The 24,211-nt window shown below is 39.2% G+C and overlaps 1 protein-coding gene across 7 annotated transcripts in view; it reads right to left on the reverse strand.

Moving 5' to 3' along the window:
• PALLD (palladin, cytoskeletal associated protein) overlaps positions 1 to 24,211 on the reverse strand; it is a 406,810-nt gene that overhangs the window by 175,157 nt on the left and 207,442 nt on the right. For all 7 annotated transcript variants that reach the window (XM_025921710.2, XM_086703911.1, XM_086703908.1 and 4 more), the window contains one exon: positions 23,609 to 23,951. In XM_025921710.2, coding sequence (XP_025777495.2) covers positions 23,609 to 23,951 — 343 coding nt within the window. The remainder of the gene's footprint in view (positions 1 to 23,608; positions 23,952 to 24,211) is intronic.

A 24,211-nucleotide genomic window follows, 5' to 3' on the forward strand; every position in this document is an offset into this window, starting at 1 on the left:
ATAATCCTAAAACACTCTATAGAACCAAAAAAGACTCAATAGCCAAAGCAATCTTGAGAAAGAGGAACAAAGCTGGAGGTACCACACTCCCTGATTTCAAATTGTATAACAAAGCTATACTAATCAAAGCAGTATGGTATTGGATATTAAAAAAAAGACACACAGATCAATGGCACGGAATAGGAAGCCCAGAAATAAACCCATATGTAAATGGTCAATTAATTTATGACAAAGGAGCCAAGAATATACAATGGAGGAAGGAGAGTTTCATCAATAAGCAGTGTTGGGAGAACTGGACAGTCACATGCAAAAGAATGAAACTAGACCACTATCTTACACCATACACAAAAATGAACTCAGGATTAAAGACATGACCGTACAACCTAGAAACATAAAACTCTGAGAAGAACACATGGTGGTAACCTTCTTGACATCTTCACAATGATTTTTTGGATTTGACACCAAAAGCTAAAGTGACAAAAACTAAAACAAATAAGTGGGACTACATCAAACTAAAAAGCTTTTGCACAGTAAAGGAAACCATCAACAAAATGAGAAGGTAATCCACTGAATGGGATTAAATACTTTCGAGTCTTATATCTGATAAGGGGTTAATATCCAAAATACATAAAGAGCTTATATAAATCAATAGCAAAAAAATAATCTAATGAAAAAATGGGCAGGGGATCTAAATAGACGTTTTCAAAGATGATATAAAGATAGCCAACAGGTACATGAAAAAGTGCTCAATATCATTAATCATCAGGGAAATGCAAATCAAAACCAGAATGAGTAGCACCTCATACCTGTTAGAACAGTCATTATCAAAAAGACAAGAAACAACAAGTGTTGGTAAGTGGAGAAAACAGAATCCTTGGGCACCACTGGTAGGAATGCAAGTTGGTGCAGCCATGAGGGAAAACAATTTGACGGTTCCTCCAAAATTAAAAATAGAACTAGCACATTGATCCAGCAATTCCACGTCTGGGTGTTCATCTGATGAAAATGGAAAAACTTAAAAAGATATACCCACTCCCACATTCACTGAGCATCATTTATAAAAAATATACCCACTCACGTTCACTGCATTATTTACAATAGCCAAGATATATAAATAACTTAAGTGTCCACCAATGAATGAATGGATAAAGAAAACATATATACACAGCGGGGTATTTTTCAACCATATAAAAAAGAAGGAAATCTTCCCGTTTGTGACAACATGGATGGGCCCTGACAGCACCATGGTACATGAAATGTATCAAAGAAAGACAAATACCACAGGATCCTAGTTACATATGGAATCTAAACAAGCAAACAAACAAACGGGAAAAACCAAAACCCAAAACCGAACTTACAGATACAGACAACAGACTGGTAGCTGCCAGAGGCAGGGGATTAGAAGGTGGGCAAAATGGGGGCGCCTGGGTGGCACAGTCGGTTAAGCGTCCGACTTCAGCCAGGTCATGATCTCGCGGTCCGTGAGTTCGAGCCCCGCGTCGGGCTCTGGGCTGATGGCTCGGAGCCTGGAGCCTGTTTCCGATTCTGTGTCTCCCTCTCTCTCTGCCCCTCCCCCGTTCATGCTCTGTCTCTCTCTCTGTCCCAAAAATAAACGTTGAAAAATAAAAAATTTATAAAAAAAAAAAAAAAAAGGTGGGCAAAATGGGTGAAGATGGTCAAAGGATGCAAACTTCCAGTTATAAAATAAATGAATATAGATGTAAAATACATAGCTTCGGGACTACAGCTAATAATACTACTGCATATTTGAAAGCTTCTAAAAAAATAGGTCTTAGAAGTTTTTATCACAAGAAGAAAATTTTTCGTAACTATGCATGGTGACAGATGTTAACCAGATTTATTGTGATCATTTGCAGTATATAAATATTGAATAATTATGTTGCACATCTGAAATATAATGTTAAGTGTCAATTATACCTCAATTTAAAAAAAGAGCTAAATTAAGGATACCAACAACCTATGCCTATATGAGGTCCTAAAAGCTTCTTTTAGGAAGTTTCCATTTCATATGTAAGAAAATCCATTTTAGGAAGTTTCCTTAAGTTTCCATTTCATATGTAAGAAAATCCACTTTCTCTAGGTAAGACTGAGGAATTTCTACATAAGGTTTCTAATCTATCCCACCACTGACATTGGAGTGTCTAGTTACATGGCAATATTCTAGTTAGGACTATTCTTTTTGTGAAATCGTTTTAAAAAGCAAACCATGAGCTGTGAAGAATATACAGGCACACCATGTTTTATTGTGCTTTGCTTTCTTGCACTTCGCAGATACTGCCTTTTTTTTTTTTTTTTTTTTTACAACTTGAAGGTCTGTGGCAATCCTGTGTTGAGCAAGTCTACTGGTGCCATTTTTTTCCCAATGGTATTTTTCACTCCGTGTCTCTGTGTCACATTTTGGTAATTCTTGCAATTTTTCAAATTGTTCATCATATATTCATACATTTCCTTTGTTATGGTGATCTATGATTTTTGAGGTTACTACTGTAACTGTTTTAGGGCACCATGAACACGACCATGTAAGAGAGGAAACTTAATGGATAAATGCTGTGTCTTGTGACTGTTTCACCCACCAGCCATTCATCCATCTCTTTCCCTCTCTTCAGGCCTCCCTATTCCCTGATATGTAACAATATTGAAATTAGACCAATAAATAACCCTACAATAGCCTCTAAGTGCTCAAGTGAAAGGTATAGTCACATGTCTCTCACTTTAAATCAAAAGGTAGAAATGATTAAGCTTAGTGAGAAGGTATGTTGAAAGCTGAGGCAGGCTGAAAACTAGGCCTCTTGCACCAAACATTTAGCTAAATTGTGAATGTAAAGGAAACGTCCTTGAAGGAAATTCAAAGTGCTACTCCAGAGAACACTCAAATAGTAAGAAAGCAAAACAGCAATGATATTGCTGATCTGGAGAAAGTTTTAGTGGTCTGGAGAGATCAAACCAGCCACAACATTCTCTTAAGCCAAAGCCTAATCCACACCAGGGCCCTAACTCTCTTCAAGTCTATGAGGGCTGTGAGAGAGGTGAGGAAACTGCAGAAGAAAAGTCTGAAGCCTCCAGATGTTGGTTTATAAGGTTTTAGGAAAAAGGCTGGCTCCATAACATCAAAGCGCAAGGTGAAGCAGCAAGCGCTGACATAGAAGCTGCAGTAAGGTTTCCAGAAGATCTAGCTATTTGATAAAGGTGGCTGCACTAAACAACAAATGTTCAGTGTACATGAAACAGTCTTCTATTGGAAGAAGATGCCATCTACTACTTTCATAGTACAGAGAAGTCAATGCCTGTTTTCAAGGCCTCAAAAGACAGGCTTTCTTGTTAGGGGCTAATGCGGCTGGTGACTTTAAATTGAAGCCAATGATCATTACCATTAGAAAATCCAAGGGTTCTCAGAGAGCCTGGGTGGCTCAGTCGGTTAAGCATCCGACTTCGGCTCAGGTCACGATCTCATGGTTAGTGAGTCTGAGCCTCGCATCAGGCTCTGTGCTGACAGCTCAGGGCCTGGAGTCTGCTTTGGATTCTGTGTCTCCCACTCTCTGCCCCTCCCCCACTCACACCCTGTCTCTCTCAAAAATAAATACCCAGTAAAAAAAAAAAATCCTAGGGTTCTCAAGAATTATGGGAAATCTACCCTGCCTGTGCTCTATAAACGGAACAAGTCCAAGATGATAGCACATCTGTTTAAAACATGGATTACTAAATATTAGAAGTCCATTGTTGAGACCTATTCTGAGACCTGCTGAGAGAAAAAGATTCCTTTCAAAATATGACTGCTCATTGATAATGCATCTGGTCACCCAAGAGCTCTGATGGAGATGGACAATGAGATTGATGCTGTTTTCATACCAGCTAACACAACATCCATTCTGCAGGCCATGGGTCAAGTATTTTGGACTTTCACGTCATGTTACTCAAGAAATACGCTTTCACAAGTCTAAGGCTGCCACAGATAGTAATTCCTCTGATGGATCTGGGCAAAGTAAATTAAAAACCTTCGGGAAAGCTTCACCATTCTAGATTTCATTAAGACTATTTATAATTCATGGTAAGAGATAAAAATACCAACATTAACAGGAAGTCTGGAAGGACTCTGAGGGGTTCAATGGAGGAAGTAACTGCAGACACTGTGAAAAAAGCAAGAAAACTAGAATCGGAAGCCTGAACATGTGGCTAAATTGTTGCAATCTTGTGATAAAACCTGAATGGATGAGGAGTTGCTTTTTATGGGTAAAGAAAGTGTTTCTTGGGGCACCTGTGTAGCTCAGTCGGTTAAGCGTCTGACTCTTGATTTTGGCTCAGGTCATGATCTCACAGTTTCATGAGTTCAAACCCTGCACTGGGCTCTGCGCTGACAGTGAGGAGCCTGCTTGGGATTCTCTCTCTCCCTCTTTGCCCCTTCCCCACTCACACTCTCTGCCTCTCTGAAATAAAATAAAACTTAAAAGAAAGTGTTTCTTGAGATGAAATCTACTACTGGTGAAGAGGCTGTGAAGATTGTTGAAATGAGAACAAGGGACTCAGAATATTACATAAACTTAATAAAGCAGTGGTGGGCTATGAGAGAATTAACTCCAGTTTTGAAAGAAGTTCTACAGTGGGTAAAATGCTATCAAACAGCATCACCTGTTACAGAGAAATCGCCCCTAAAAGGAAGAGTCAATCCACGAGGCAAACTTCACTGTTGTCGTATTTGAAGAAATGGCCAAAACCACACCAAAGTTTAGCAACCCCCACCCTGATCAATCAGCAGCCATCAACATCAAGGCAAGACCCTCTACTGGCAAAAGGATTACAACTCTCTGAAAGCTCAGATGATGAGCTTTTTAAGAAATAAGGTATTTTAGCATTTTTTAGCAATAAGGTACTTTTAAGTTAAGGTATGTACATTGGTTTTTTTTTTTTTCAGACATAATGCTATTTAAGTCTTAACAGACTACAGTGTAATCATAACTTTTATATGCACTGGGAAACCAAAAAATTAATTTGAGTCTCTTTATTTGCAGTATTTGCTTTATTGCAGTGGTCTGGAACCAAACCTGCAACATCTCTGGAGTATGCATAAACTTTCAGATGACAATAAATAAATCTATATAATATACATTTTAATGTTCTGATGAATCAAATTCTAAATCAGTTTAACACTTTGATTTGCCTTTAGATAGTTTCTTCTTAACAACTGAATTAGTGGGGCACCTGAGTGGCTCAAATGGTTAAGTATCTGGCTCTTGATATTGGCTCAGGTCATGATCTCACCATTGATGGGTTCAAGGCACTTATTGGGTTCAGCACTGACAACATGGAGCCTGCCTGGGATTCTCTCTCTCCCTCGCTCTCTGCCCCTCCCCCACTTTCCTGGGTGCAATCCCTCTCTCTCTCTCTCTTTCAAAATAAATAAATAAACTTAAAAAACAAAGAACTGAATTAGGATTAAGAAAAGGGAAGAATTGTACTTTGTGCTCATGTTTACTTTTGGAACCATTCTTAAACACCCTATGCTTTTTTGAATTTTCTGGTCATGATCCCTGGTCTGAAGTAACCTTTCTACACACACCTGGCATGATTCTGAACTTCTAGTGATGTTGCCTGGCTTAGCAGCAGAGAAGAGTGGAGGAGTGTTTGGCTTTTTTCAAGAAAAGGCTACTGGATTCCTTCACTGTCAATTCAGGTTGTTCTGGGCTTATCCCAAATAATATATATTCATTTTCTTTTTGTGTATAATGATTCAAGCTGTCTCCAGATCATCTCCAGATTTGATTCTCAAGTTATGTACTAGTTATATCTGCCTCTAAGTCAGTCAAATACCTAACAGGAGGGGAAAAGGAAAAGTGGGAACTTTAAGAGAATGGGAAAGAAAAGCATTAGTTCGTAGGAAATTCTGTACACATGATATTGTAGAATAGGGATTTCTTGGATGCCAGACACTTGGATAGAAATTCTAGGTATATTTTATTTTGCTCAGTTCTTTGTCATAGGAGAAGATGTCTCCAGGCCTCGGCACATTTACAAACATCTCCCTAATGAAATCTCAGTTGGTTATTAAAATAAAATGTTTTGAAGGCTCCAATATTTCAAAGCAGAAAGCATGGTGAGTATGAATTTTCAGCCTTTAGCCATGAGTATGTAACATATCACACAAAATGGTCTGTCAACACTGATTTCTGCATGGCTGCATATCTAAGCTTATACAAAAGAACAAGATGTCTATCAACATTTTGTAGCCTGACATCTGTAGCCTACTATTATCACTACCCCCATTTCTGATATTTAGCCCACTGGAGTTAATACGTATACTTTCTAGGAACCCTAGGGTGATTTGAATGAAAACAAAAACTTCTCCTAATTGGTCAGTGGTTTTGCTGTTAATATATTTTTTTTCCCTTACCATCTTTTTAAGGTAGAGAAAGGAAAAAAGAATATAAAGAATTCACTTGTAGTTTTTTGCAAGTTTTGTGAGTTGCTTATTTCAGAAACTTTTTATATGTAAAGTAACAATGGATTTATTGTTAACATTCTCTTATAATAACAAAACAATGATAGCTAATATTAGCTGAGTACTTGCCCCATGGCATGTTCTAGGACAGCACATTATTTCACATGACCACCATCCTATGGAGTAGGTACGGTCATAATTCCCTTTTACTGAAGAAGAAACTTAGACTTAGGGGCAGTGGGATGCTTATCCAAGGTCACCTCGTTTGTCAGTGGTAGAGATTCTGTCTCTGTCCTATACTGCCTTCTGAGGCAGAAAAAAGTCTTCCTTTAAAAAGAAGGTCCATTCTGCACAGCAAAGGAAATAATGAGACTAAAATGCGACCTATGGAATAGGAGAAGATATTTGAAAATGACATACATATCCAGTAAAGGGTTAGTATCCAAAATATATAAAGACTTATAAACTCAACACCCCCAAATCAAATAATCCAATTAAAAAGCGGGCAGAAGATATGGTCAGAAATTTCTCCAAAGAAGATATACAGATAGCCAACAGACACATGCAAAGATGCTCAACATCACTCAACAGCAGAGAAATGCAAATCAAAACTACAATGAGATGTCACCTCACACCTGTCAGAATGGCTAAAATCAACAACACAAAAAACAACAGGTAGGTGTTGGCAAGGATATGATGAAAAAGAACACTCATGCACTGTTGGTGGGAATGCAAACTGGTACAGCCACTCTGGAAAACAGTATGGAGGTTCCTCAAGTTAAAAATAGAACTACCCTATGATCTAGCAATTACCCTACTGGGTATTTCCCCAAAGATTACAAAAACATGAATTTAAAGGGATACATGCACCCCAAGGTTTATAGAAGCATTATTTACAATAGCCAAGATACGGAAGCAATTAGAGTACCCAACAGTTGACGAATGGATAAGGAAGAGTTGTATGTATATACAATGGAATATTAATCAGCCACCAAAAATAATGAAATCTTGCCATTTGCAATGACACGGATGGGGCTATAGAGTAAAATGCTAAGTGAAATAAGTCAAAGAAAGACAAATACCATATGATTCCAGTTATATGTGGAATTTAAGAAACAAAACAAACAAGGGAAAAAGAGAGGGAGGGAGGGAGGGAGGGAGGGGAAAAGAAAGGAGAAAGAAAAAACCCAAGAAAAACACTCTTAACTACAGAGAACTGATGGTTACCAGAGTGAGTGGGGGATGGGTGAAATGGGGGATGGGTGAAATAGGTGATGGGGATTAAGGAGTACATTTGTTATGAGCAGTGAGTGACATATAGAATTGCTGAATCAGTATATTGCGCACCTGAACCTAATATAACATGTATATTAACTATGCTTGAATTTATTTATTTTTTTTATTTTTTTTTTATATATATTTTTTATACTTGAATTTAAATAATTAAAAAAGAAGGTCCAAAGCCATAAATTGGCATCTATTTAAAAATGGTGGACTGAGGGGCACCTGGGTGGCTCGGTCTGTTGAGCGTCCAACTTCGGCTCAGGTCATGATCTCGCTGTTCATGAATTCGAGCCCTGCATCGGGCTCTGTGCTGACAGCTCACAGCCTGGAGCCTGCTTTGGATTCTGTGTCTCCCTTTCTCTCTGCCCCTCCCCTGCTCATGCTCTGTCAAAAATAAAAAAAAAAATTTTAAATAAAAATAAAAATGGTGACTGAATGGATGCATTTATTTTTGCTCATTCCCTTAAATCCTAAATAAAGGGAGGGGGGAGGGAGGCAGAGGGAGAGAGAGAAAAGAAGTAAAATGTTGTAAGTTCATTGGAATAAAAAGTGAATGGATGAGTCGTCATCAAGTTAGCAGGAGTGGAAAGTGGAAATCTAAGTGCTACAGAAGGTGAAGCACACAAGAAGGAAGCTAACTTGAGCAACAGAAAACTTGATCACTAGAATCCTCTGAAGGTGGGAGAAAGGGATGGAGCTGAATTCAAGAGGATTGGTTCAAAGTCTGTAGGAGACCAGCCATCTCCACTCATCCCCCTACTCTTGCAGCTGGTCCACCATTCCTCCTCCACCATGTAGGAGACAGGAGGCTTCCATTATAGAGTCACAGAGCCAGTGGGAAACAGATCCAGAAACACCTGGTACAACAGAATGAAGGAGCAGAGAAGAGGTTGAAAATGAGGACACAGAATTAAATGAATGTATCTACTAAATGATGAAAGACAGCCCCTTCCATTCTTCAGCTCCCAAATGCTGTCCACTGAGCAAACACCAGTCCTGTCCACAGTTTCTCAAGGAAGGAAATCGAGTGCCTTTCTTTCTGGCACAACTGATTAACCTCTGAGAAAAGACCTATAGATATTAGCATCTGGGGTCCTTGTTCAATCTTAGGGTAATGCCTACCAGCTGACAAATCCCAACCAATCACAGTTCCCAGTCAATTTGTTGGTGCCAAAGACCCTCAAACATGAAATTCAGTCCAAATAAATACTGAGAAGAAAAGGAACTTGAATAGAGAAAATACATGGAATGGAGTGAGGGAGCTAAATTATAACAACAGTCACCCTACCCCAAAAAAGTAAACTCCAATGATTGACATCTGTAAAGAGATGGATGCCATAAAAAAATTAGAGAATGAAAGAAAGTCTTGGGGAAAAAAGACAGAAATAAAGTCAGCAGAACATTTGGAAGACAAAGGTGAAGAGATCTACAGAAAGCACAGTGAAAATTGGCAAGAAAATGAAAACATCAGTTTAGGAGTTCTAGCATCAGGGTAACATACAGGTTTCAGGAAGAGAGAACAGAGAAAGTGAAGAGGAAATAAAATATAATAAGGAAAATTTTCCTGAATGTATACACAGGAGCTTTAAGATTGAAAGGGCCACTAAATATCCTCTCTACCATATCTGAAAAATACTGTATATCTTTGAAGAAACTTCAGGGTACCAGGGATAAAGAGAAGATTTTATGTATCCTAGGAGGAAAAAAAGTCACACACAAAGGCCCAGAAGGCAGACTGTCACTGGACTCCTCAAACACAAGAAACTATAAGAATCTAAAGCAATTTTTTAAAAGTTCTTAGGCCAAATCTAGAATTATAAACCCAGCCAAACTATCAATTCAGTGTGAGGATAGAATAAAAAATTTTTCAGAGAAGTAGGGTCTAAAAAAGACTTTGTCCTACACTCTTTCTCTGAGAGCTACTGGAAGGTGTGCTTCTGGTAAATAAGAGAATAAAACAAAAAAGTGAAACAGATGGCCTTTAGGAATCAAGTGAGCTGGCATAGGAAAAAAGGTGAAAACCACTTCCAGGATGACACTGAAGGTAAGTTTTAGGGTACCAGCTGTATGGCTGTGCGCTAAGCCTTGAGAGACGGTCAAGAAGGGGCAGAGGATGAGGAATTCCAAGAGGGAGATCTTCTGCATTTCAGAGGCACTCCTTTTGCAGCAGGAAGATGTCACGAGAAAAACAATATTTAAGAAGATGCTGACTAGGGGCACCTAGGTGGCTCAGTTGGTTAAGCATCCAACTTAGGCTCAGGTCATGATCTCATGGTTTGTGGGTTTGCTGGGCTCTGTGCTGACAGCTCAGAGCCTGGAGCCTACTTTGGATTCTGTGTCCCCCACTCTCTCTGTTCTCCCCCGCTCATGCTCTGTCTCTCTCTCAAAAATAAACTTAAAAAAAAAAGGCTGACTAGGTGCACTGATGGTCCCAATGAGACCCGACCAAAAACAGAAAAACAAAAAAACCAAACAACCAAAAACAAAACAAAACAAAACAAGACCAAGACTGGAAAATAAAGCACAAATGTGCCAAATATGTCAATAATAATTAATAATGATCGCTTGTATTTGTGCAAAGCCTCTGAAGTAATTTTTTGTACTAAAGGAATAATCCTTTATTTTAAAATGTCATATCAATATGAAACATGACCAGGTTACATAACCAGGAACAGTAAGAGTTTCTGGAGGAAAAAAAAAATGTCAAAAATGTCTACTTGTCCTAAATACAGGATGACAACAATGGCTTCTATCAGAATAAATATCCAAACTATTACTTGCCTTTATTAGGGGTGGAGTGCTTGGTGCAAAGTAGAATCTCTTGGCTTATGACTGTATATAGTGGTTTCTCAATTTTTATAAATTCCATGATAATCCTATTCTACCTTTAAACAGTGTACTGAGGCACATGCTGAATTCACCAGAACCTAGAAATGAGTAGTTTGTTTCCTAGAATAAAAAATACTGATGTTTATAAATTTCCTCTGAAAATAGATCATGGAGGAAATTTGACATGAGGGGGGAAAAAAGACCTATTCATCTGGGCTTATATCTGACAGACTGCTCGTAAACCCAGGGGAATGCAGTTAGCAAGAGGAACATGTCTATTTTCTCATATCATCTGAAATTTACTTATTCTTGTTGACCCGGAGTATACAATTCAGACTGATATGGATCTGGAAGAAGGACATGAATTCAAAATTTTCATTTATACATCCATAGACATCTACAAAGTTGGGGTAACTTCTGGTCCCTTTTTAGAGGTTACACTCTTACGAAAATGTCAATTTAACTCAAACCAACCTCCCACCCAGCCCCATGACACAGACTTGGAGTTGCAGCATGGGCTCCTCCAAAATACTCCAGATTCTCAGATGTCTCCCACTAGCATGGACCCTTTGCATTCTCCTCACTCCATCCAAATCCAGATGTCTATGTTTGATGCCTGAGCTGGACCTAGGTTCAAGTCTGCTTATTTGCCTGCCTGCATTTCATCTACTCCAAGATCTTCCCGTATGAGAAGACAGCAGATCAGCTACAGCACCAGATACAAAGCAAACGCAGAACTGCCGCTTATGGGATAGCACTGTAGAGTCAACAGCTTTTGTTCATTAGTTATGATGCAAAATAACAACATACAAATTTCTCTCCAGCTAATAGCATGGTGAAATGGGGACGGGGTCCCTCAAGTAAAGGGATGTTCTGGAGCCATCCAGTTGCTTTTAGAAACCTCTGCCAATTTTTGGTAAAAACAAAAAATTATTTCTAATAAGGCAGCTGTTTAGTATCAGAAAAATTTAATGACACAACTAAATATAATTCTGCTTTCTAATGGTAGAATAATTAGAACAAACATGCAGTGAAACTCTTGATGTTATTCCAGAATGCTTCATCATGAATAATCCTCTCCTCTATGTGAAAAGTTGCTTTGTGATAGAATACAAATAAATGTGAACATTTCGCATTTCTTTTAAAGGATGCCCTTTGAAGAAAGCAAGAGCTATGAAGGAAAGGAGGGCATAAGACATGAAAACACAGTCATCCGGAGCAAGGATTTACCTCTGTGGCTAAAAGTATTTGGAAGTCCAAACTATAAACTCTGTTTTAGAAAGTACAGAGAAGAAAAGACGTTTTTACTTTTCAGTGCTTTGTACTGAGGCCATCTTTTATGGCTTTTTTTTTTTTTTTTTTTTTTTTTGCTATAAACATTGCATTTAATGATACATTCCTGAAACCAGATGGCATATGAACTATTTCAACAAAGAAAAAAACAAGGACAAGAAAATATTTTGCGGTCTTTCCAAAAATCTTTCACAACCTTCACATTTAATGGCAATTACTAGGAAAGCAGCAAGTTTAAAATTATAGCTGAGGCATGTAATTACCCATATTTGACCTATTTACAAACTCTTTTGAAGAAAAAGAATACCAGATAGCTGCACCTACTCTTTTTGGTTCCTGACATATATAATGAAGCAAAAATATTTGGATGGTAATGTTAGTGATTCCACAGTTTTACTAGCCTCATATCAGGAGGCTTGCAGCCGGAGTCCCTCACTACCTACTGTAGACACATACATCATTCAACTTAAATAAAAAAACAGATGTAAAGAGCATTGTGAAATGGAGGAGGGCACAGAGCAAATACATTTCTAAGGTTTCTGAATTGAGATGGGATAGAGAAAACACAGTGGGAATGTGGATGCAGAAATTAAATAGATGGATATATTTCCTAAGGTATTTCACTGAGCATCATCAAAAACCTTTACAATCAACGTGTGTACTTAAAAAAAATTTGTTTTGATGTTAATTTTTCAGAGAGATAGAGCATGAGCCAGGAAGGGACCGAGAGAGAAGGAGACACAGAATCTAAAACAGGCTCCAGTCTCTGAGTTGTCAGCACAGAGCCCGATGCAGGCCTTGAACTCACGAAAAGCAAGGACATGACCCAAGCCAAAGTCAAAGCTCAACCGACTGAGCTACCCAGGTGCCCCTACAATCAACATATATACTAACAAAAGCCTTCATAAACAGAGGAGGCAGTATTATACCAGTGGGAACCTTCACATCCAGAGGTCAGAAGACATGAACCTAGTTCAGCAAAGTTCGAGACTCTACAATTAATGTACAGTTCTCTTTTGAACAATGAAGCAAATTTATGTGCTCAATTTTGTATGTGATTTATCCAGCCACCTCGTTTCATGAAAATCTGCATATTTTGTTAAATTAGCTTAATGTATAAATTATTCTTAAAACCAAATGAAAGAATATCTAATTCCTTGCCACATATGGAAAAGGTTTTCAAAAATCTGCATCAATTCCAGTGTTATCCACAAGGTTTGTATAGTCATAACTGTAGTCAAGTAAGGAAGCAGTCATTCTTAGGTTTGTTGAGAAAGTGAATAGTCCGCTTTTACACATGTAATAGAAACCAACTAAAATAAACTTCCCTATTACTAATGTTCTTACCATTAGGTGATGTATTAGTTTGAATGAGAAACTTCCACGTTCACAGAAAAAATAAATCAATGGTAAAAAATTGGCAACCTGACATATTTTAGCCTAAAGTGCACGGAAATAAATTCTCCAATAGTAGAAACTGAAGACACAAAGTGAAATTCAATATATATGGCTCAGAGACTCATTAACTGAGAACAATTGTTTTAAAATATCCAAATATAGGAAATAGGCTTATTCAATAAAAACCCAACTCAAGGTCTTCCTTGGATAGAAAAGGTTAGGAACTCCGAAATGGATCATGGTGCTGAAATGTAACTGAAATAAATAGGGCACTAAAAAGAAGTATGAATTATACTAGAAATGGCTCTATCAACTTCCAACTACAAATAATCTTCATGAAATAACAGCAAGTGATCCCCTGGGATATTCTTGTTGTCTTATTCTCTCACCTCACCTCTCTGGATGCAAACCTCTACTTAGAGCCCTCTTGTGGTGTTTCCTTCTTCAGCCGTCCCCCGGATCCTTCTCCAGATTCCTTCCATTGTCTATGGGCTTCTTTGACTATTTCTAACCAATATCCTCCGTTTCTATTTTCAATAGAAATGCTTTTGCCTTAACTGAAATCTGTCTTTCCTTGATGATGTCACTAACTTCATCAGGACCTTCTCTGAGCACAGAGGGCTCTGCATGCTCCCTGTTCCCCAAAGCTATTCTTAGAACAGTTTTGCCATCATCACCCAGCATCTCTTCTTTATTGAAGTTTGTGTGCTCCACCTATAATCACTCTTTCTTCCTTGCTTTTCACCAACAACCTCTGCCATTTCCTCACTTTTCTCAATGACTTTACTATTTAGCCTTTCATTTCCTGCCATCACCTTTGGCCATCATCCATGTTAAGTTCTTCTAGCATCTTGACTTCATTTCCTCTACTCCTGTGACCTTAACTTCCACTTAAACAGACATCTGTTAAATTCCTTTATCACTTGAAGGTTCGTTCTTTCTTAAGGTTTTGAACTTTCAGAGTCTTCTGATCACAACCACTGTCCCCTTTTCCTATTTTCCCATCTCACCCTCCCTTTGAGTCATTTTCACTCTTGGGATTACTTCCACTTTCTGAAGTCAGATCTCTTTCCCCTGAAGGTCCTGAATTTGCCTAATCTGCCTTCCCTTCTGACTCCACACACTGCTTGAGTGATGATTTCTTTTTTAAATTTTTGAGTTAAAAAAATGTTTATTATTTTGAGAGGGAGCAGAAGGGCAGAGAGAGAGGAAAGAGAGAATCCCAAGCAGGCTCTGTGTTGTCAGCATGGAGCCCGATGTGGGGCTCGAACTCATGAACCATGAGATCACCATCTGAGCCGAAATCAAGAGCTGGCTGCTTAACTGACTGAGCCACCCAGGTGCCCTTTAAAAATAAATTTTTCTAGAGTTGTTTTTTTTTTTTTTTTTTTAAACAATGATAGATGTCAGTGACATTTCTCAAGGATCATAACATTAAATATTACAGTGTCCCCATTGTTCCAGCTCCTCCCTTCAGAGTACAGTCTATGACTGAAAGAAAGTCACAGAACATGCTGAGTCTAGTATGGGTTTTCACTCTTGCTAAGAAATACGTGATTCCTTTCTACGTACTTGTGATCACTTCTCAGAGTTCTCTTCAGCCTTTTCACTCTTATTTTTTATTATTTTTTAATGTTTATTTATTATTGAGAGACAGAGAGACACAGAGCATGAGCAGGGGAGGGGTAGAGACAGGGGGAGACACAGAATCTGAAGCAGGCTCCAGGCTCTGAGCTGTCGGCACAGAGCCCGACGCGGGGCTCGAACTCACAAACCGCGAGATCATGACCTGAGCCGAAGTCAGTTGCCTAACCAACTGAGCCACCCAGGTGCCCCTTTCACTCTTATTTTTTAAGCTATTTTTAAAATTTATTTATTTTGGGAGATAGAGTGCAAGCAGAGGAGGGACAGAGAGAGGAAACAGAGAATCCTAAGTAGGCTCCATGCTGTTGGCACAGAGCCCAATGTGGGGCTTCATCCCACAAACCATGAGATCATGATCTGAGACCAAGAGCCAGATGCTTAACTGACTGAGCTACCGGGGCGCCCCACTTTTTCACTCTTCCTAATCTTATGGTTATCACAACATTATTCCTATTTCAGCAGGTGCCTTCATCACATATTTTGCTGATAATATTGTTATTTGACTTGGGATCTCAGTTTTCTTTTACCACATCTCTTCTCCTTCACTGCTGTTCTTGAGGGTAACGTTTTCATCCTACTTTCTGTGCAAGGCCTTGTATGGACTATACATTAAATGCTGGTCTTTAAAATAGCTGGCTTATTTTGAGCTTTAAAGTGAAAAATTATTTTATTCCTGTCACTTTTGAAATGTGCAACTGAAAGAAAGTTTTGGTTGGTGTGGGGGTGTTAAAGAGAGTGTTTATGGAGAAGTGAAGTCATTTACGAGTTTAGGACATTGTCTGTGGAGAGCTTCCCGGGGTGTGTTCTAGAAACCCATATGGAATCCTGAAGTCACTGGCTTCTAGAAGAGAGGAGCTCCAAGAGGGGAAGCGAGAGCATTGGATGCCAGAACATCCTGCTTTCAACTGTGAGCAAAATCGAGCTTGGTTACTGTTAAGGAGAAGGGAGCATCTATGATGAAGAGAAAAATGAGCTGAGGTTAAAGCAGAAGAGACGATGGAGGAGACAAAATTGGAAGTGCTTATTTCCTTTAAAATAATTATTTTTGTTTAATTACAAAAATAATAAACCTTATTGTTGAAAAGTTGGAAAATCAGGACTAGTTAACAAGAAAAGATAACCTGCTCAAAACTCCACCAAAGAACCACTGGTAGTATTCTGATATACTTCCTTCTAAGATAGAATACACATTTTAGTTGATTTAGGTGTTTATTTTTCATAAAGTTCATATTAAGCTGCACATATAATTTTGTTTCTAGTTTCTTGGGGCTTAACACTATATTGCTATTTTGACAGGAGATCCACGGCATAATCTCTGGGCATACTGTTCATATGTGGCTCCCTCTTATCTCTGAGCTGAGCCCCTCTCTCTTCAAAAAAGCGTCTACCCAGTAGGGACTTCTTTCAACTTACTTTGTAATCACTGAAGGAGCTCTCGCACATAATGAGACAAGATGAGATGCAAATGTTAAAGAAATATTACGCCATCATGTTACTCTTTCATGGAAAGCAGCTAATATTTGAAATGTACATACAGTATTTCTTATAGATGGTTGAGCACCACTTTGAATGTACATGGGGTATCTGTAAGTATCTCCAACTATATTTTAGACCCCAAATAAGATGACTAGCCATAAAAGTAAGGACTCAACCTCCTTTTGTAAGTGTAATGAAAACATTACATTCACCGAAACGCTAGCAGAGCAGAGCACCGTTATCCTGATATCTAAGAATGTGACACTGAGAGCCAATATTTACATGAAAAAAAAAATGAGGAAGAATACATCAAAATGTTATTCCTTAGTTAAGTTTCACACTTCAGGAAATTCCTTGATTGAATTTTCCATATCAGGGAGGGGTTGTTTTTAAAGTGATCCAACACCAACAGTGTTAATGCAAAGTCATCATTATACTGTATTTATGAAGAGCCCGTATCTACGTGCACAGCCAGGTGCTTCAGAAGTAGGCCCATGATCTTGCCTACATTCCTTATTCACCGTTCTCCAATGTGCTTGGTGAGTGTGAGCCTGAGTGTGTGTGTGTTTGCAAGCATGTGATTTTATAACAAATTTAAAACAATACTTTCAGCCCTATTTTTTTTTGCCCTAATATTATTTTGAAGGCCCAGCTGATTCTGTAGTTTGCACTTTCACTATTAAACTGCTTTGCTATTTGACTAGACTCAGCAGATAACAAAAATCACTTAACCAGAAACAGAAGCGGATGCCTATTAAGTTTTCAGGATCAAAAGCAGAATGGCTTATCTTCCAAACATTAAATGGGAAAAGAAGGCAACTGGATTGCAATGAAATTCATCTAGGAATCGGTCATTTGTCTACAACATTGACATGGTGTTAAAAGATGGGTAGAATTTTTGTGTATGTGCTTGCCAATATGATCTTAGAGATCACTAGATTATACAGATTATTCAAAGGCGATGCTTTTGTCTTTTTCATCTTTGTGTCTTCAGTAGCCAACACTACCTAACACTTTATAGATGCTCAATTATTGAGAGGATGAAATGTGCTAGATTTTTAAATACATTTATGTACACTTAAGGACGTCTTCACAATTGCTTTATGATTACATCTCCTTGACCTTTGTTGCTTAGTTTGCCTCAAATTGTTGTGCTGACCTTCTCCTTGCCTCTGTGTGTGTGTGTGTGTGTGTGTGTGTGTGTGTGTGTGTGTGTGTACGTGCTCATGCACGTAAACCTATAAGGTAAGGCTTGTAAAATAGAGCCTAAGAAACCATTTATATTCTGAGGTCAGTGATATAGTGAGTTCTTCAACCCCAACTAGTAGAGGTGGAAGGATGGAAAAATGTTCAACTTCCTAAGTTATACTGACCAAGCCACACAGTGGAGTTGGAGCAGGAGTCCAACATCAACAGGACAGGAAGGGAGTAGCACAGAAGCTCTCAGCCTTTCATCAAGAGTCTGGCATCTGATGGGGGTGTTAACATGTCAAGTACACACACCTTGAACTAGCAGTTCGATTGTACTGTGGCCAAAAAACATTGCAAGTATGTACCAGAGAGGAAAAATGTCCTTCTGGACCTTCCAAATGTCTCACTTTCCCCATAATGTTTTAAAGTAAGATGTTGATCAAGTGAAACAACAGGAGAAATGAAGAAGAAGTTGAAAAGGGTTCCCAAATTGAGTAACTTGGCTGGATGAATTTTTCCAATGTAATTCTATTCCATGGGATTTTTACTTAATTCTTCATACCATCCCATTTATAAGGTGAATGATATCAGTTGGAAAAGTATGACACAGTGGGAAAACTCTGGAACTGGTGAGGTTTGAAAACAGAAGTCTTACAGTGTATCTAGGTATGAAGTTAAGTGGAACAAATAGGCTTGCTCTAAAAGTGGGAGAGCTCGCTCTTCCTTTTCGTTGGTCTAGCTTTGCTTCACTCATTCAAAAATGTTTTTGAGCATACTATTCGTTGGGCCCTGATCTAGGTCTGGTTAAAAAAGCAGTGAAAAAAGGTCAAGGTTCCTACTCTCAAAAAGCTTACATTCTAAGAATGGGGCAAAAGCAATACACATGCTAACAAGCAAGTCAACAAGAAGCTATCAGAAAGAGTTTCACGCTCTGTGGTAATTAAAGTGGATGATTTATTAGAGAATGGCTGGGTAGCTGCTTTAGTTTGGGTGGTCAGGGGAGGTGGTGACATGTAGCTGGGAGTTGAAAGCAAAAAGGAGCCAACTATTAGTAGCAGAACATTCTGGGGAGTAGAACATTCCAGGCAAGGGAACAACTTGTGCTTGCAGTGTGGAGGAAACCTTAAGGAACTTCCAAATATAGCAAGCCACGCACAGTTCAATCACTGATAAAGACAGGGATACAGGCTGCTATTTCCTCGTCCTCGATCTCTCAAACCTATCATCCTCCTTCCTGCACATGCAGTCAAAGGACGGGAGTCTGACTTACACAGTGCTTATTATTACAAAGATGTAGATTCACTTTGTCAGTCCACAACTGCACTGAGGTGACACATAAAATCCCCACTACCTTCAGTATGAATAAGTTTATAGGACATGCCCCTCTCTTGAGACAAGAAGTGCAGAACAATTAGGTGTCTAAGGGTGGGACTGAGAGAAGGAAGAAAGACATAAACAAAGGTAGTGAAATGCAATTATTTCGAAAAGCCTGATTCAGGCTGAAATCATTTTACCCCTTTCAGATAGGAAATGATGCTGTTTTCTCTTTAGAGGTTAGGCGAAGAGAAAGCAGGAAGAACAGGTGCAGAGAGAGTTAAGTCCCTATCTAGTTTTGCTGTTGATTAAGCATGTAAAAATTCTGAAAACAGCTTACTGCCATCCTTCCAGTCAAAGGGCATGGATTTTTTTTTTTTTTTTGGCATTTAGGAATTTGTTTTATCAGCAATACAGGAGAAAGGGCATGATTTTTCATGCTAAGGTGCATATTACTGGCATTAGAGTGGCAAATGTGTATCATTTTATCTGCTGACCTGTCCTGTTTCTGGGTGTAAAGACTTGTCCATTGATTCATCCTTCAGAAATCTCCCTTTTGACTTTTCATGTTGCTTCTTCCACAAGTTTATATTCTACCTCCCTCCCACAAGATGGAGGAAGAATATTCAAAACAAAGAAATAAATGAGATTTGAAAACAGCCTGTTATTCATATATTGTTTGGTCAAATTTAGGAGGTGAGCTCAGTGGAAAAACATGACCATGCTTTTCTATATGCTTTGCAAATCACCTACTAAATTTGGCATTCACAAGTCTCCCTCCATGGTTTATTCCTGGGGATCCCACGCATATCCATGCCTTTGAAGGACTATGTTTTGGCAGGAATAAAGAGAAGCAGGGATTTTGTTTCCTCTTAACAAACTGAGCCCTATGTTTATTTTGAACCTTCAGACACAATTTGCAGAGAGTGGGAGGCAACAGGCTAATCTGATGCACTCTGAACAAGGAAAGTAATGTAACAAATACTTCATAAGTTAGGTTTATATTTATTCCTTTCTCTTTTTCTCTGATAAGAAGTAAGATTTAAGCACCATGTTGCTTCTTTTCTTTGCATTGTGACAGAAGATCACGAGTATCAGACACTCGGTCACATAACTAACTCTCACGCATGATACTTTTTCCTGTGTAGTGTTCTAAGTGCACTTCTGTTCCTACAGCAAGTGGTCAGTTATGCCACAAATGCACCGTGCTTAGCATATGGCACTTACTGAATAGCCTATATTGAACTGTGTTAAACTTCTACTTGAGGGACAGTATCTGAGACAAAGACACTGAGAGATGCAGAAACTGAAGTAGAGGCCAACATGACACCAAACCAGGAAACTCACCCTCAGGACGGGTGGGAAGGACTCAGCTGGAGGTCTGGGAGGGTTGCAAAGCTATTGGTGAGGACTTCTGTTGGGTAATAAGGGATTGTGGTTGGACCTTGCTAAAGAAGAGAATTCATGACATTTCTATCTTTTCCTTTTAGTCTTTGATTTTTTTTTTTTCTTCTCATGATCAGTACTGGAACTACTGAGAGAAAAAATGCAGAGATTTTCTTTTTGAAAATGATCTTTCCTCAGGAGTCTGTTAGGTCAAAGGTGATTTCCAGGTTAGCATATTACAAGAGTAAATGTTTTAATTCCTATTATTTGCCCCCTCCTAATTGTTTCCTATTTGTTTGGTTACGAAGGATTCAGAAGAACAAAATGCCATAAAGCCCCAAAGTAGAAGCCTCTCCTTTCATAAATGGGAATAAAATCACAGGCTAATGGAAAAAGATTAGGTGATGCATAGTTTTTCACTGTCAACCATAAGAGGCAAAATTTCATTTTCCCAACATACGAAAAGAGACAGACACATGTAAGAATTTTACTCGGTAGTTACCTGTAGTCACTGTTAATAACTTCAATGCCATTCTAAGTTATTCATAGATGTCATTCAATGGAATGATCGAGCATTCCTCTATCAATGGATACAACTTTTAAACCAATGATAAAACCTTTTCAAAAAAGATGATGATAATAAAGGAGGGAAAGACCGGATTAAACCAGTAACACTGGTTATTTGAAAAAGGCAGGATGGAAGAGGAAGAACAAATAGCATGAACTTTGTCTTTAATTACTTCTGTATTGTTTGAATTGGCACATTGAGCATGCATTTACTTTGTAATTAAAACAAATCCAAAAAAAGCTGTTATACCTCATGTAATTTTTTTTTTAATTTTTTTTTTGAACGTTTATTTATTTTTGGGACAGAGAGAGACAGAGCATGAACAGGGGAGGGGCAGAGAGAGAGGGAGACACAGAATCGGAAACAGGCTCCAGGCTCCGAGCCATCAGCCCAGAGCCATCAGCCCAGAGCCTGACGCGGGGCTTGAACTCCCGGACCGCGAGATCGTGACCTGGCTGAAGTCGGACGCTTAACCGACTGCGCCACCCAGGCGCCCCATGTAATTTTTTTTTAACGTTTATTTATTTTTGATACAGAGGGAGACAGAGCACAAGTGGGGGAGGGGCAGAGAGAGAGGGAGACACAGAATCTGAAACAGGCTCCAGGCTCTGAGCTGTCAGCACAGAGCCCCGATGCAGGGCTCGAACCCACGAACCGTGAGATGACCTGAGCTTAAGTCAGACGCTCAACCGACTGAGCCACCCAGGTGCCCCAAAAGTATTATACCTCATAAGAAAACTTTGAAATATATATATTTTGAAAGTGTCATCACAAATTATTTTCTGCCTAGCAAACGGCAGGTAATTATACAATATGAAAAGCATTAAGTGATGTTGTAAGGATATATTTAAGCACATAAAAATTTGGGAAGAAAAACACAATGGCAAAACCTGGTACGAGTAACGTTACTTCTAAGCTACCAGGTTTTGTGATTAGGTACTCTGCCTTTCCCTGAATTTCCTTATGAAGAGGGGGGAGTAACCCCTTTATGTGGATATTAAACACTGAAGTCCATTTCTCCTATAATTTAAATTGTACTGAAAATCTGACTACCAAGCAAATCATGGTGTCATTCCTCAAACCTGTGCTTAAGCTACACATCTTCTTAATCCACACAGAACTGTTCTCTTTTGTGGACATGCCCGCCCCCGTCACGCACACGAGCATCCCTGGAAAGCAGAGCAACAAGCTGACGAGCTGCTGAAACTCCTGAGATAAGAAGGGCTGTAAATGCCTGTTCACAGCTCCTCATGTTTGCTCGCCTGTGATTTATATCCGATTTATGACAGCCATTATGGTCGATACACTTCATTTAATCAAAGAGCACAGTCAAGTCCTCATCATTAAAAGTCTTCCCCTGGAGACAGCAGGTTCCTCATTTCATTAAAAGCACTACAACAAATACATATTCAAAATACAAAGATAAAAGGAGTCAGCAGCGGCAATTAATTTTATGGGCTGGAGCTACCAGGGTATAAATCTCTTTTAAGGCTGCCACTTTTGAGTCCATTCTACCTGTCTGGCATCTCAGGGGAGCTGGAGCACAGGTATTAAATGTTTACCTGGTATCTCTCACAGTACTGCACACAAACCTAGGAGCCTTGCTACCTGAAAAACGAACTTTGACGAAATGCAAAATTAAGCATGGCGTAGTAATAGATTTTTGAAACTGCAACGCAAGATTGTCCAGAGTTTATTTTTCTAAACCTGTCTGCCCATTTGCTAACTTAAGACATTCATTTGGCTGGTTGATCAGTCTAACAAGGTTCATGAAATCAGTAAACAAAGCAACATACACTAAGATATTCTCATTGAAATATCTTATACATTCTGACATTTCTAACAAATGAGCTGATGACAGAGAGAAGAGAGTAGGCTGTTCAGTACCAGAAAAACAAAGAATAACTCCTAGATTCTGGCAAATTCATTCTCATGGAAATATGACCTCACAGAATATATGTACATTTTATAGGACTCTGACATTTCCAATGACCCCTATCGGGGCAGTAATTCAAGGTCTGTTACGCTATGATAGAACCTATTGAGTTAATTGATTTCTGCCTCTCTCTGACATTGTAATGGCTCCATTCATAACAACTCTCTGCTTGTGTGTGCCAACGGAAACAGCTCATGTCAGATTTATCATGCTAAGAAAATAATGGATATCCAATATGAAGATGGTATTCACAGAAATACGCAGCGCTATGGAATCCCAAAGCCAAGTAGGTTGCGTTGTGAGGGGCACTCTTCTTCCTGACGAGCCTGGTTATCTGTGGTTTTGTTCCCTTCCCCAGGTTCTGCACACTGAATTTCCATCCTGAGCTTTCAGTCTTCCCAGGCTTATCTCTATCCGATTTCCTTACTGATTCTTAAATTTAAAACATTTGGAAGTGTTTTTAATAGAGAGCTCAGAGTAGGTCTCCTTTCCCATCCCCTTTGGGGAGTGGCTACATCCTTGCTATACATTGGAAGGCCAGGCCATGGACAGATATTTTCACAGCTGAAACCAGTTATAGCTTTTAGCAAAAGGTAGATTTGACCAAGCATCTCACTTACCTTCCTTATTTTTAGGTATCTTTTGTATTACTGAAGGACATCCCTCCCAACCCCTACACCCCCGCACTTGTTAGCAAGGTCACATCGGCCAGGGACAGCTTGCCTGCAGAAAAGGCAACTTGCCACATAGTTGAGTCCAGGCAAAAAGTTTTCCCTGGCCAGAAAGGCAATTTAGCAGGGGTATGGAAAGTATTATAAAACCATGCAGAAATACTCACAGTTTGGGTTTGGCAAGCAGAGGTGGTGGCTCCTTAGTGGGTGAAAGGAGGACAGCTGGTGTTGGCAGAGATTTATTACTGTTAGCTTTGCCGTTAATCAGTCCATTTACTCCATGGCTGGGATGGACTCCGTTCGTCTCCCTCTCAGCAGAACTGAACTGCATTTGAAGGGCTGCCATGCTAAGTCCTAATTCCGGGCTGTTCACCTGCTGGATCTCGGATGGCTTCTTTGAAGCCAACTCAAAGGAACTTGTCTCCAAGATGGGAGGGGGAGGTGGAAAGTGTTGGAAGTGATCACTGTTGGATTCTCCCACTGAGTCATAGTTGCAGTTTTCAGCGTTGGCTAAGGAAGGGGAAAGAGAGGAAAAAAAATAAGATGTTACAGTTCAACTGTTATTTTTGTGCTATCATAGACTACCTGAGCATCCCTTGCGCCCCGTTAAGTTGTTTAAACAGTGGGAGCTCTGCTCTGCTTCTATGGTACAGAAGCAAAGCCAGCTGGAGGACCTGGTTCTTCCAAACTGGTTTTCAGGGACTGTTAACCTGTTTCATTTCCTGACTGGGGCCACAAGCGGGGAGACCAGCTACCAACTCATTATTAAC

The sequence above is a fragment of the Puma concolor genome, chromosome B1, assembly GCF_028749965.1.
Source record: "Puma concolor isolate L17-30 chromosome B1, mPumCon1.1.hap2, whole genome shotgun sequence".
NCBI classification, from domain to species: domain Eukaryota; kingdom Metazoa; phylum Chordata; class Mammalia; order Carnivora; family Felidae; genus Puma; species Puma concolor.